The 11,944-nt window shown below is 59.7% G+C and overlaps 6 protein-coding genes across 7 annotated transcripts; 2 read left to right on the top strand and 4 right to left on the bottom strand.

Annotated features, from left to right (window-relative positions):
- Nucleotides 1-303: 303 nt before the first annotated feature.
- On the bottom strand, nt 304-1,051 carry IUM83_00412 (Nitrilotriacetate monooxygenase component B protein; the record flags this gene model as incomplete). The annotated part of the gene is made up of 2 exons (XM_067924180.1): nt 304-881; nt 952-1,051. The coding sequence occupies 2 exons, from the start codon at nt 1,049-1,051 to the stop codon at nt 304-306; spliced, it is 678 nt and encodes a 225-aa protein (XP_067789150.1).
- A 437-nt stretch (nt 1,052-1,488) lies between these two features.
- Nucleotides 1,489-2,598, bottom strand: IUM83_00413 (translation elongation factor P; the record flags this gene model as incomplete). Its single annotated transcript, XM_067924181.1, has 6 exons — nt 1,489-1,563; nt 1,644-1,721; nt 1,819-1,953; nt 2,064-2,222; nt 2,332-2,435; nt 2,517-2,598. 6 exons carry the CDS (start codon nt 2,596-2,598, stop codon nt 1,489-1,491), a joined length of 633 nt encoding a protein of 210 aa, XP_067788767.1.
- Nucleotides 2,599-2,743: 145 nt separating this feature from the next.
- On the top strand, nt 2,744-4,548 carry IUM83_00414 (spastin and Fidgetin-like protein; the record flags this gene model as incomplete). The annotated part of the gene is made up of 9 exons (XM_067924182.1): nt 2,744-2,888; nt 2,953-3,074; nt 3,150-3,206; nt 3,281-3,409; nt 3,483-3,576; nt 3,646-3,700; nt 3,767-3,944; nt 4,023-4,146; nt 4,217-4,548. The coding sequence occupies 9 exons, from the start codon at nt 2,744-2,746 to the stop codon at nt 4,546-4,548; spliced, it is 1,236 nt and encodes a 411-aa protein (XP_067788768.1).
- A 35-nt stretch (nt 4,549-4,583) lies between these two features.
- Nucleotides 4,584-6,710, bottom strand: IUM83_00415 (U4/U6.U5 tri-snRNP-associated protein; the record flags this gene model as incomplete). Its single annotated transcript, XM_067924183.1, has 9 exons — nt 4,584-4,691; nt 4,770-4,884; nt 4,960-5,021; nt 5,093-5,144; nt 5,219-5,478; nt 5,541-5,610; nt 5,675-5,826; nt 5,897-6,013; nt 6,087-6,710. 9 exons carry the CDS (start codon nt 6,708-6,710, stop codon nt 4,584-4,586), a joined length of 1,560 nt encoding a protein of 519 aa, XP_067789394.1.
- A 724-nt stretch (nt 6,711-7,434) lies between these two features.
- IUM83_00416 (pyruvate dehydrogenase (acetyl-transferring) E1 component, alpha subunit) lies at nt 7,435-8,734 on the top strand (the record flags this gene model as incomplete). The annotated part of the gene is made up of 2 exons (XM_067924184.1): nt 7,435-7,561; nt 7,656-8,734. 2 exons carry the CDS (start codon nt 7,435-7,437, stop codon nt 8,732-8,734), a joined length of 1,206 nt encoding a protein of 401 aa, XP_067788771.1.
- A 722-nt stretch (nt 8,735-9,456) lies between these two features.
- IUM83_00417 (Hepatocyte growth factor-regulated tyrosine kinase substrate) lies at nt 9,457-11,472 on the bottom strand (the record flags this gene model as incomplete). Of its 2 annotated transcripts, none has more annotated exons than XM_067924186.1 (1): nt 9,457-11,472. In XM_067924186.1, one exon carries the CDS (start codon nt 11,470-11,472, stop codon nt 9,457-9,459), a length of 2,016 nt encoding a protein of 671 aa, XP_067788769.1. The 2 variants fall into 2 exon arrangements, with proteins under 2 accessions (XP_067788769.1, XP_067788770.1); XM_067924185.1 differs by having other exon boundaries at nt 9,457-10,584.
- Nucleotides 11,473-11,944: the final 472 nt, after the last annotated feature.

An 11,944-nucleotide genomic window follows, 5' to 3' on the forward strand; every position in this document is an offset into this window, starting at 1 on the left:
CCCATGTCCGGGAGCAGAACCAGTGCGCGACCTCCCTGGGGGACCTCCCCGTGTGGACGCTGCCTGCAGGTCAAGCGCGTCGAAGCGCTCGGCGAGAGGAACGAACGCCCGGGGACTGTGTCCCTAAGGACGCACCCGGCCAAGATACTTTTCGATCGTTGGCCGCATTGTCGATGCCAAGCTACAAGTCGGTCGAACCGAGTAGATAGGTGCTGTACATTGGGACGTTAAGGGGTAGTTAGTAGCTACAGGAAGGCTAAATTCTGTCGCGCGCGAGCACGCGGGGCCTCTTCCGTCGAGACCTTATGCCTGGGCGTCGGCGCCGTTCTTGACCGGCGTCGGGCCGACGAGCGCGCACGTCTTGAGCGCGTGCCGGTCCATGATCATCTGCGCGACGTTCGCGGGCTCTGTCGGGGGCGACTCTGTCTGCGGGGACTGCTGCGCGTGCTGCGTCTGCAGGGCCCAGTCGGCCGAGTCGAAGCGCTGCAGGCGCAGACACCGCAGCTGCTCGCGGTGCTCGCCCGCGCCAGGCTCGGGCTCGCGCTCGAGCTCGGCGCCGTCCGAGGGCGCGCACTTGCCGCAGGTGCAGCCGGCGCACGGGCCGGCGGCGCGCCGCGCCATCTCGTAGTCGGCCGAGTCGAAGCGCTGCCGGTTGTCGCGGTGCCGCTGGATGAGGGTGGAGGCCACGGCGTGGGGGCAGTCGCCCGCGGGCTGGTGCTGGTGCTCGGCCGAGGGCGGCGCGCCCTTGTCGGTCGAGCTGGAGTTGGCCATGGCGAGGAGTGCGAGCTGCAGGAGCAAAGGAGGAATGGCCGCGTCCAGACGCGCAACGCTACTCGGCCGCGAGAGGTCGCACGGGATGTGATGCTGCACAGCCAGTGACGCTGTCGGAAGAAGGGGACCAGGGCAACGATGAGGCCGATTTTTCTCACTGCCCGGACTCGAGGCCCGAACCTCGGCTCAGCTCACTCGGACCGCCCTCGCTGAGGCTCCTCTTCCGCCCTTGGCCGCCCGAGTCCCAGCCTGAGGCCGCCTGAACTCCGCGTCTGAGCATGCGACTTGTGCTCACTCGCGCGGAGTAAGGTCGGCGAGGCATGATTCTCCGCGAAACCGCGGCGCGAAAGCTGACCGCGGTGATCTTCAACGATTGGCGCAGAGCGGCCGAGGACGTGAGGACACACGCCACGGTTACGGCGCCCGCTTCGGCGAAGGCGACCGGAACGCCCGTCGCAGCATTGCTGATACCGGCAGTGTGACGACTGCCGACAGCGCGGGGCCGGCTGGGCGGGGGCTCCGGCGCCGCCGCGCACATGTACGCACGCCCAGGGAGGGCTACAGTGTGCCACGCCGGCGCCAACTGTCAAACGGGAGTAGCAAGAGGTATCGTCAATCAGATCAAGTGTTGTCCACGCGGACATGTCATTGTTTCGGCCGTCTCTTCTGCATTAGTCGGCGGCCTTACCGCGGTACGTCGCCGCTGGGGCCCGCGGCTCAGAGCTTGTCGACGTACGAGCCGTCCTCGGTCGACACCTTGACCTTGTTGCCGACCTCGATGAACAGAGGGACCTAAGGCACGAACAAATCCGATTTAGTTCGCTCGTGCTACTTCACGCAAGGATGCACCACAGCGCAAAGAACAACGGTACCTTCACGACGGCGCCATTTTCCAGCGTCGCGTCCTTGACGCTCAGCGCCGTATCCGCCACGCCTTTCGGGGTGGTTTTCTGCGAGCACGGAGGTTGAAACGGCAAAAAGCTCAGCAAACCGGGAAGGCGTCCAGACGTCGACCAGAGGAAAAATGATTCGTGCAACTTCACTCACCGTCACCTCGAGCAGCACGTGCTCGGGCATATTGGCCCACAGCACGTCGCCCTCGATGATCTGCAGCGACAGCGTCATGCCCTCCTGCAGGAACTCCAGCTGCCGGCCCGAGAACAGGTCGCGCTCGATCTCCATCTACCACCACCACCAGCGACAACAACAACACCATCCACAACAACAAGCACCAGAAAGGGTTAGATTAACCCCCCGGCAGCAGCGTCACTGCTATCCAACGGACGCCGTACCTGCTCGAAAGACGTGTTGTGCATGATGACCAGGTGGTCCCCGTCGTAGTACAAGAACTGGAAGAGCTCGTCCGGGCCTAGCGGTGCCTTGTTTACGGTCTCCGCGGCGCGGAAGCGGCGGTTCATCTTGGCTCCGGTCTTGATCTCCTTCAGCTCCGCCTGCCGATTGGGAAGTTCATTGGCCCCACATTGACCGCCGACGTTGGTGAGCCCATTTCTCGCGTGATTTTACTCAGATTTCCGCGCGAAAAGCTGCGGTCGAACGCACCTGGACGTAAGCTCCGCCCTTGCCGGGCTTCACGTGCTGGTTCTTGCCCACGCGGTAGATCTTGCCGTCGATCTCGAGCGCCATGCCCGCGCGCACCTGGTTGCCTGCAGCACAGCGGGTTCAACGAGTTAGTCGACGAAATAGGCACGGACGGATAGCGCGTCGCGTGCTGAGTAGAATGGTACCATTGATGGTGGCGAAGCGCACTCCGTAGCCACGGGAAGGCGTCGTCGCCCGCGCGACCTGGGTGATAGCTCGCCGCAACATGTTCGCCTCCCAAAAGTATGGATTTGACCACCCCACGTTTAAAGCTCGTCGGGGATTGGCTAAAAATCAACACCGATATTATCCCAATCGGCCGGATATTCTTCTTCAATACACTTGCGCATTGAAGAATAATCCATCGCCGAGCATGTTCCTGTGGCGGGGTCGGCGCCCTGAGGACGCGATCCAGAAGGCCATCGAGGCGGCCGTGGCGGCGGATAAAGCAGGGAAATACGAGGAGGCGGTGGGGATGTACGCTTCTGGCATCGAGAAGATGATGGTGCAGCTGGGACGTACGTTTAAGCGCGGATATTCTCATGAATCCATCGCTCACGTGGGGTTTTATCTCCCGCACAGAGCTGTCGGACGAACAGGCCAAGACGCAACTGCGGCAGAAAATCAACGAGTACATGGTGCGAGCCGAGTACCTCAAGGATTGGACGGCAGAGCAGGCGCGCAAGCAGCAGGCCCAGACCCAGGTTGGAAATGATTGATACATTCACAATACAAGACTGTTGCAGGTCGCCCACGGTGGTATATTTTGCCTCGTGTAGGAGGCGACTTCGTTGAGCACGCAGGACGGCAATGCACGCACCGCAAGTGGAAAGCAGGTTGGGAGAGCTACCCAATGTGGATGATAGTGGTGTTCTTAGTGGCAATTTTGTTTTTATGTTGCTGTTGGCAGCAAAGAGCGGGGTACACGAAGCAGCACGCAGAGCATGCCCACACGATTCTGGACGAGGTGTTGGACCACTCGCCTGGAGTTCACTGGGGGGATATTGCGGGGCTACGGGTGGCGAAGCAGATCTTGCAGGTTTGGATTCCGTGAGTTAATTGCAGTGGTTTGGAGATTTGTGAATGACGGAACGTCCGTGGAGTGAGCGTAGGAAGCTGTCATCTTGCCTACATTGCGCCCGGATCTGTTTACGGGGCTGCGAGCTCCGCCACGCGGGGTACTGCTTTTTGGACCGCCGGGCACAGGTACTCGCTTGCGCACTAAATGTTCGGGTAGTGTGGCTGATCAGGCCTAACGACTTGATGTTACACCAGGGAAAACGTTGCTAGCGAAAGCTGTCGCTACTGAGGCGAAAGCAACTTTCTTCAAGTAAGTATTTTTCGGATTTTGGTGTGCGCTAATGTTCCGCCTTACACAAGGGTATCTCTGTTGCAGCATTTCTGCGTCATCTTTGACGTCGAAGTGGGTGGGTGAGGGCGAGAAACTGGTTCGAGCGCTATTCGAGATGGCCCGGGAACTTCAACCGTCTGTGGTTTTCATGGATGAGATCGACGCCTTGCTGTCGACTAGGTCAGCATCCGAAAACGAAGCAAGCCGAAGGATCAAGAACCAGGTATGCCACTAGCGGACACTCTGAGTAGCTTTGTGTTTCGCCAAGCTGATGTGAAATTTATTACGGCGGGTGCTGCAGTTTTTCACTGAGCTCGACGGAGCCGCTTCTTCACAGGAGGATCGAATCCTCGTCATGGGAGCTACAAACCTCCCACACGAGCTTGATGAGGCCATCGTGCGCCGTCTCGAGAAGCGAATTTACGGTACGTGGCCTTTCTAACCATTACCGAGCATTACCCCGCCTTGACGCATGGTGAATCTGCTTTGATGTAGTGCCGCTCCCGGATGCTCCTTCTCGCGAAGGACTTATCCGGCATTTACTTGGCAGTCAGAAATTTTCGTTATCATCCAAAGATATTAAGCACATCGTCAAGGCGACAGACGGTTACTCTGGAAGCGACCTGAAGGCAGTATGCAAGGATGCCGCTCTGGGTCCCATCCGCGACCTCGGAGCGAAAGTAGCCAACGTGAAAGCGGAAGATGTGCGAGGAATCAACGCATCCGACTTCCAGGTGGCACTTACGCGAGTCCGGCCAAGTGTGTCCACGACAACTATAGAGGCACTGGTGGCATGGAACGAACAATATGGTGTGTCTGCAGTTTGACGAGCGCGGGCCTCGTTGCTATATTTCCGGATTTCTTAGGCTTTTCGCTCGTAAATCATCAAGTAGGACTCAGACACACCGATAAGCTGAGGCATCGTTTCCTGGACGTGCAGGTCTTGGATCTCGTACCATTGCTCAGTTGCCTGCGGCAATGAACACATAAAATACATCAGTCTGACCATTGTCGAAACCGAAACCGTACGGGTACGCCAGCTGCGTACTCTATTTTGAACGTGGGCACGATAGCTGCCTTCCGTCAGCGGGTTTGTTTGGAGCGCCGCCTCTTGGCCTGTTGTCACTGGGCTGTCGTGGCAGACATTGGCAATCAGGTTGTACCTGCGATTCAATAGCCGCGTTGCACAGCCGAGTCAGCATCCGGCGGACCTCAGTAAGCTAGAGAATGACACGTACTTGGTGGATGGCAGGGCAACACGCAAAATCTTCTCGACCAAGTCGGTCTTCTCAACGCAATCCTATATACACCAAATACGCAAGTGGTATCAGCCTTTGCATACTGAACCATAGCAAAACCCAAGAAACGCACCTCTGTGGACTGGTTGTGCTTGCGAAGAATATCTCTCAGCTCAGAAATTGACCTGCGAATAGCGCCAAGGTGACGAACAGAATCAGTTTACGAGCGTATAATACCTCAGACCAGTACCACACGCACTTGTTGCGAAGCTCTTCCTCCGACGGAACACTCTCATCCAGCTTCAGGTAATCACGCAACTCCAGGTTCTTCACCGGGAAGTTTACAATCGTCGGATTCTTTTCGATGAAGAAATTGTTTCGCGTAAAGCGCTTCACGTGGAAGATCAGATATGCTGGCAGCGAGTCGATCCGGTACGTCTTCTTCAGACGATGGGAGCCTTGAAGGACGTGCGTTATGTGACTGCCGTTGTATTTCTCGAGCACTGTGAAAAGCGGGATCTAACCAACATTCGCGTTAGTTCGTCTTCCCCTTATGATCCAAAAATTACTGGTAACTTTACCTGAGGAATGATATTTCCACCCTGAGAATCCTTGAACAGCGGTGTTGATGGCAAATCTAGCGCCATCATCCTATATGCAGATAGCAGCATGGTAAGCGAAAACGCACGGCAGAATATAAGCGCTAGCAACGTACAAGAATGGCGACACCGTCGTTGAGACAGCGGATTCGCGCTCCGCCATGTCAGCCGACGCAGCTTTCGTTTCATCGTTCGTTGTCACCTCCACAAAACCTTGGAAACACTTGTGGATGATGCTGCTCCCCGGTTTGTGCGATCCTCCGAGACCCTGCAAATGCATCAAGCAGCACAACTCCGTCAAACTCGATCCGTCAATGCCCCGCCAACCTCCACCTCACCCTGTGCAACTCGTTCAGCAGCCACGCCAGGAGCTCCACGCTCTCGTTCTGCGTCCCCACGTGGAACCTCTTCTTGCTGCTCACCGAGATCTCCTGAACCAGCTCGTGCGGACTGATCTGCATCCACGCAAGCAAATACCTCACATCAGCACACGAAGCCAACGCAAAACCAGCCCTTGCAATACATCACCGTATTTTTGAAGTTGTGCGGGCTCCACATCTTGCGCAGCAGCTCTCCGAAGCGCAGCACGAGCTTGGATTTGATCTTCTTCTCCGTGGGGGCGTTGGCCAGGAAGAAGTCGCGCAGCGGCGGCACGTGGGCCAGCGCCTGCACCACCACGTTGATGTAGTCCGTGTGCTTGAGGTTGTTGAGGCCGATGAAGCCCGGCAGGTACGACACGCCGAAGGCGTCCTGCGCCAGGAGGCGGTTCTGGTCGAGCCGGGCGATCTGCGCGCGCTCGAAGGCCGGGCGCAGCGCGTCCTGCACGGGCTTGAGCGTGTTGTCCACGACCTCGTAGTTGTCGGGCAGGCAGTAGATGCGGTCCGTCTGCAGGTTGATGAACACGTGGTGGCCGCTCTGCACCGAGTGCGTGAAGGCGTGCGTGTTGCGGCCGCGGCCCTTGAAGTACTTGCCGCACACGAGGCAGGCGTAGACGTTCTGGTCCGAGAGGCTGATGGAGCACACCTTCTCGAAGTCGAAGTCCAGCAGCTGGTGGTTCACCGTGTCTAGGTACGGGCACTTGCGGCGCTTGGCGCCGGCGTCGGCGTCGCCGTCCGCGGCCGCGTCGGCCTTGCGCTTCTTGGTGGCGGACATCGGAGTGTTTGGGGACTCTTCTACCACGTGGCGTGTCCTGGATATCAAGTCCCCTTTTGGAATTTGGGGACTTTTTAATCGCGGACTGTGTACGGATATTAAGCCCGGTTGGATTTGGCGAGCTGCTCTTATACTGTGCGGACGACACGATTGGTTGATATTGGGCAATGGACCTGCGCGGTTGGTCGAAAAGATGATGGATAATGTGCTCCGGCGGTGCGCCGCAAAGCGAGCCGCGGGGAGGGATGACCCGCCGGCGGCGGCGTCTATGCTTGCCGCATACTCGTGCCGAGTCTAATGGCTCTTCCCATCGCGTCTGCACAAGGCGTTCAAGACCGTCGACACCAGCGCGCCGCACCGCAGCGCCGACGGCCTATGGCATTCGCTGCCGCACTCGACGGATAGAACCCACAGTAATAACCCCGCAGCTCGTGGCTCTTTAGACCGCAGTGGCCTCCTCGCCGCCGCCCGCCATGTTGCGTTGGCATTATCCATCATCTCTTCCAATCAGCGCCGGCTAGACATGCATCGCAGGCTTTGTATGAGCGCCTGCACCCGGCAAACGCGCTGCACGCGGCGGATGATTTGACCCGGGCTCGAATCGGATGGGTGACGTCAGGAGGGGGGTTCGCACTTAAGCGGGAACTCGGTCGCAAGGAGGGCTGCTTGGAGCCACGCAGTCCCAAAATCACCAAGCAGCCCGCAGCCCCCGACTCCGATCGAGATGATGATGATCCGCCGCTCCGCCGCGCTGGCCCGCACCGCCGCGCCCGCCTCGCGCGCCTTCAGCGCCGCCGCCAACGCCTCGGGCGAGGCCAAGTTCGAGTTCGCCTCGCCCTTCGAGCTGCACCGTACGTGTCCAACAGCAGCAGCCGATACAATAAATATGCCAGTAGATGTCCGCCGCCGCTGACCGCCTCTGTTGGTTTCTCTTGCGCCCCGCAGGTCTCGAGGAGGGCCCGGCCGAGTACGCCGTGACCAACCGCGAGGAGATGCTGAGCTACTACAAGCTCATGTACACGATGCGCCGCATGGAGATCACCAACGACAACGAGTACAAGGCCCGCAACATCCGCGGCTTCTGCCACCTGTACGACGGCCAGGAGGCCGTGGCTACGGGCGTGGAGGCCGCCCTGGACCGCACCGACTCGTGGATCACCTCGTACCGTAACCACTGCATCATGCTGGCCCGCGGCGCCTCGGTCAAGGACGTGCTGGCCGAGCTGTTCGGCATGTCGGCCGGCGCCACCGGCGGCAAGGGCGGCTCCATGCACTTCTACAAGAAGGAGGCCAACTTCTACGGTGGCCAGGGTATCGTCGGTGCCCAGGTGCCCGTGGGCGCCGGTCTGGCTTTCGCCAGCAAGTACAACCACAAGGGCGACGGCCCCATGCCGTGCGCCATCACCATGTTCGGTGACGGCGCCTCCAACCAGGGCCAGGTGTACGAGGCCGCTAACATGGCCGCCCTGTGGAAGCTGCCCGCCATCTTCTGCATTGAGAACAACCACTACGGCATGGGCACGTCCACCCAGCGCTCGTCGTTCAACAACGAGTACTACACCATGGGCAACAAGATCCCCGGTATCAAGTGCGACGGCAACGACGTGCTCGCCGTGCGCGAGTGCACCAAGTTCCTGAAGAAGTGGTGCGGTGAGGACAACGGCCCCATCTTCGTGGAGATGAACACGTACCGTTACCACGGCCACTCCATGTCGGACCCCGGCGTGACGTACCGTAACCGTGACGAGATCTCGCAGATGCGTGCCTCGCGCGACCCCATTGAGCTGGTGAAGAAGCGCATGATCGAGGCCGAGCTCGCCACGGCTGACGAGATCAAGGAGCTGGAGAAGAAGGTGCGCGCTGAGGTTGTCAAGGCCACCAAGGAGGCCAAGTCCTCGGGCAAGCCCGAAGAGGCTTCGGCCTTCGTGGACGTGTACGCGGACGACAAGGGCAAGAACGAGTACCCGCCGTTCATTCGTTTCCCCGACTACGCCAAGAGCCTGTACAACGGCAAGCGCCAGTAAGCACACAAAGTGCATCAGGAGGACGGACACGGAGCGGCGAGAGGATTACCACCCCTCTTCAGGACAAAGCGCCTCGACAAGCGGTAGAAGCTGCGCTGCGTTGCCTCGTGTCTGCCTCCCTATTTCGGCTCGCTGCGAGCATGGCGTTGAGTGCGCTGCGCAGTGCATTAGAACCCGGCTGGCATCGTAGCTTAGCTCTAGGACAGTCTCGTATGCTTAGCGACCGCATTAATACCGGCTGAATATGTAAGCGCGCTATGCGACCGCATTGGCCATACCATAGACACCCGCGTTCCAGTGCCGATCCCGCATCTTCTTCCCACGTTGGGTGAGGGACGTCGTTGCTGCCTGCAACGGCGCTTGTCACGGTGTCGAGGCGCAAATCCCGCCGGCAACACGATCGTGTGCCTTTGTGACCGGGATCTACAGATACACTACCAATTGCTGGAGCGACTTGAAGTCACTGTTCAATTCCCATGTTGAAGCGTACTACACTACTGTCATGCAAGCTCACTTGGCCGTGGTTCTCCGTCTCCACCACGCTCATGTACATGCTTCTCGTCCACATACCGACTCACACCTGCACTACTTGCGGCCGCGCATATTTTTCTACACTACTTCACGACTCACTACTAGTTCACGCTCGGCCGCTCGGTGCTCTTCTTACTGGTTTCTCACCGCCGTCGTCATATTTCTTCCAACACATTGGAGCGGACGGCGTCTTAGTTGGAGTAGAGCACTGCTCCAGCGCCCGGGGCCGCTTCAAAGTCGCTACCGTGGCGACGGTGACGGGGTCGACGACGCACAATCGGTCCGTTGGAGTTGCTGCTCTTGCTGGGGGCGTTGCCGCTGTTGCGAAGCATCGGAGCCATGAACTCGTGCTCCTGCTGCAGCGCCACGACGCGGTAGTGTGAGAGCTTTCGCGCTTGCTGCGCCAAGCTGTTCGCGTAGTTGGCGGCCACGATGATGTTCTTGGCGCGTGCCATGGCCTCGTCGAACTCGAACCTTTCGGCGTCGTCGTCTGCTTGGGGTTCTTGGTTGCTTTCGTAGTTGATCTGGATGCGCGAACGGCCAGGACGAGGACTCGCACCGTTCTGTGGCGAGGTGCGTGCATTCACCGGAGACGGCCGCGTGATCGAGTACGTCGGCGAAGCAGAAGACGACGAAGTGGACTCGTCGTCGGTGTTGTCGTTCTCGTCAGAGCCTTCGGGGTCTTCGGGCTGACGATCCGCATTGCCCATACGCATTTGGTGCAGGCGGAAGGCTTCGATCGAGATGGCCAGGTCCGCTGGGCTGCCTCGGCGCTTAGCCGCGAAAAGCGCCTTGTTGCGCATCACAAGGCCGTCGCTGAAGGAGCGACTGGGGAAACTGGCCTTGGGCACGCCGATGCTTGAGCCGGTAACGCCGGAAGCATTGCCCTCCTCGGTGCCCGACGAAAACGTCTTGTACTCGATGAGGCGGGAGCGCACGGGGTCAAGGAGGTTGTCGTACGACCGACGCTTTGGAGGTTCCTCCTTGACTTCGCCGCTGGCGACTGAAAAGCTCTGAGCACGGCCCAACATCGGAGTAGTATCGTTCGTGTCGGAGAAGAACTGGTTCGAGCTCGTGGAGCTGAACGACGGCGTGGATAAGGGCTCCATGCCGCTGGCGGTGTTGCGTGAAGACCGACGCGCTTCAATGACGCAGGCGGTGCAGACTCGAAGCTGACGCTCGCCAATATCGGGGACGTGAGCGCTACGCACCGAACTGCACGAGCTGCAGCACACTTCACCACACTTGAGGCAGTTGTAGCGGCGGCGGCGCACGCAGAACTTCTTGGAGCACATGCGGCAGTGGTCCTGCTCGCTCATGGGAACCACTTGCTGGGGCAACACGATCTCCTCGCGGCCCACGCGGAAGTTCTCTGTGTACTTGAGGATGCCGTTGATGCACTTCTCCACGTGGGACTGAATGGCCGAGTTGGCGACCCACGCGGGGAGGTCGCCGTTCTTGTCGAAGTTGCATGTGTAAGTCATGCGTAGCTCGCCCGACCGCTTGGTCGAGTGATACATGAAGCCCATGAGCGGCACGAGGTCGCGCACGAACTTTGGGGACTCGGCGTACTTGGAAAAACCTGTGGGTGTGTCCACCGACTCCATGATGCGGAAGGCGGTCATCTGTCCCTGTGCGTCCTCGATCATATCGACATACTCGAGCATGAGCAGGTCACGGTCCTTGGCGAACGGGCCCGAGCTCTTGAAGGCGGCCCACTTGAGAGCCACGTACCGGTGCGGGTTGGCAGGCGTGGGCTCCACGATGTTCTGCACCACTGCGCCGTCCAGGAAGTCCGACGACAGCATGGCCATCATCCGCTTGAACGACGCGGTCGTTGGCGTGATGAGAGACGCCGCGACATCCTCGATATTGCAGGCGAACTTGCACACGGCGTGTACGTTGCACGGCACGTTGGCGCCTGCGTTGGTGACATCGGCTCGGAAGAGCGAGATGCCGTGCTTTTCGTGAACCAGCGCCCACGGAATGCCGCCGAGCAGGTCGGTGGCTTCCAGGAGGTTCTCGGTCATGCGTTTGGCCACCGTCGTGAGGCGTTCGCGGTCCCTGACGCACATTTCCGCGACGTCCTCGGAGGGCTCGGCGTCGCTGTCGTCGGATCCGTTCGAGGAGCCGAAGCTCGAGAGCGAGCGCGGGGTGAGCGGGGTTCCGGCCAGCGGCGACCCAGTGCTGGGGCTGTATTCTGTCATGCTACCTGCTGTGTGTCCAGTCTATCGTGCTATCTCACGGGCGGCGGCGCGGCGCATGCAGTGGCAGCAAGGCAGCGGCGTGCACGCGAGGGCTCGGATGCGAAACTGAGCGATTCCGGCCGAGCTGCTCGTCGCACGTAACAGCTCCTGGCCAGACGCACGTGCGCTCGGGCCAGCGTCTCGATTTAGGGCGAACGGCTCGTTCTGGCGAGAGACCCACACGCGAGAGAAAGCCCACGCACCGCTGGCTCCACTGCCCCCCATGCTATATTCGTATTATCCAGCGAGGTCGAGACGCGAGCGCCAGGCGGAGTAGAGCCTCGTGCCCCATACTCAGCCAGCGCTTCGAGCCATGACACCAGGTCAATCCTCTCAGTCAGAGTATCGACTCGGATAGCCAGCTCCGTCGAGAGTGCTCCGTGAGGTGTGTTCGAGAGCCGTAGTCTGGCTGCGGAGTCCCGCCGCCAAGTTG

This window comes from Phytophthora cinnamomi (assembly GCF_018691715.1).
Source record: "Phytophthora cinnamomi strain GKB4 chromosome Unknown Contig53, whole genome shotgun sequence".
Classification (NCBI taxonomy): domain Eukaryota; phylum Oomycota; class Peronosporomycetes; order Peronosporales; family Peronosporaceae; genus Phytophthora; species Phytophthora cinnamomi.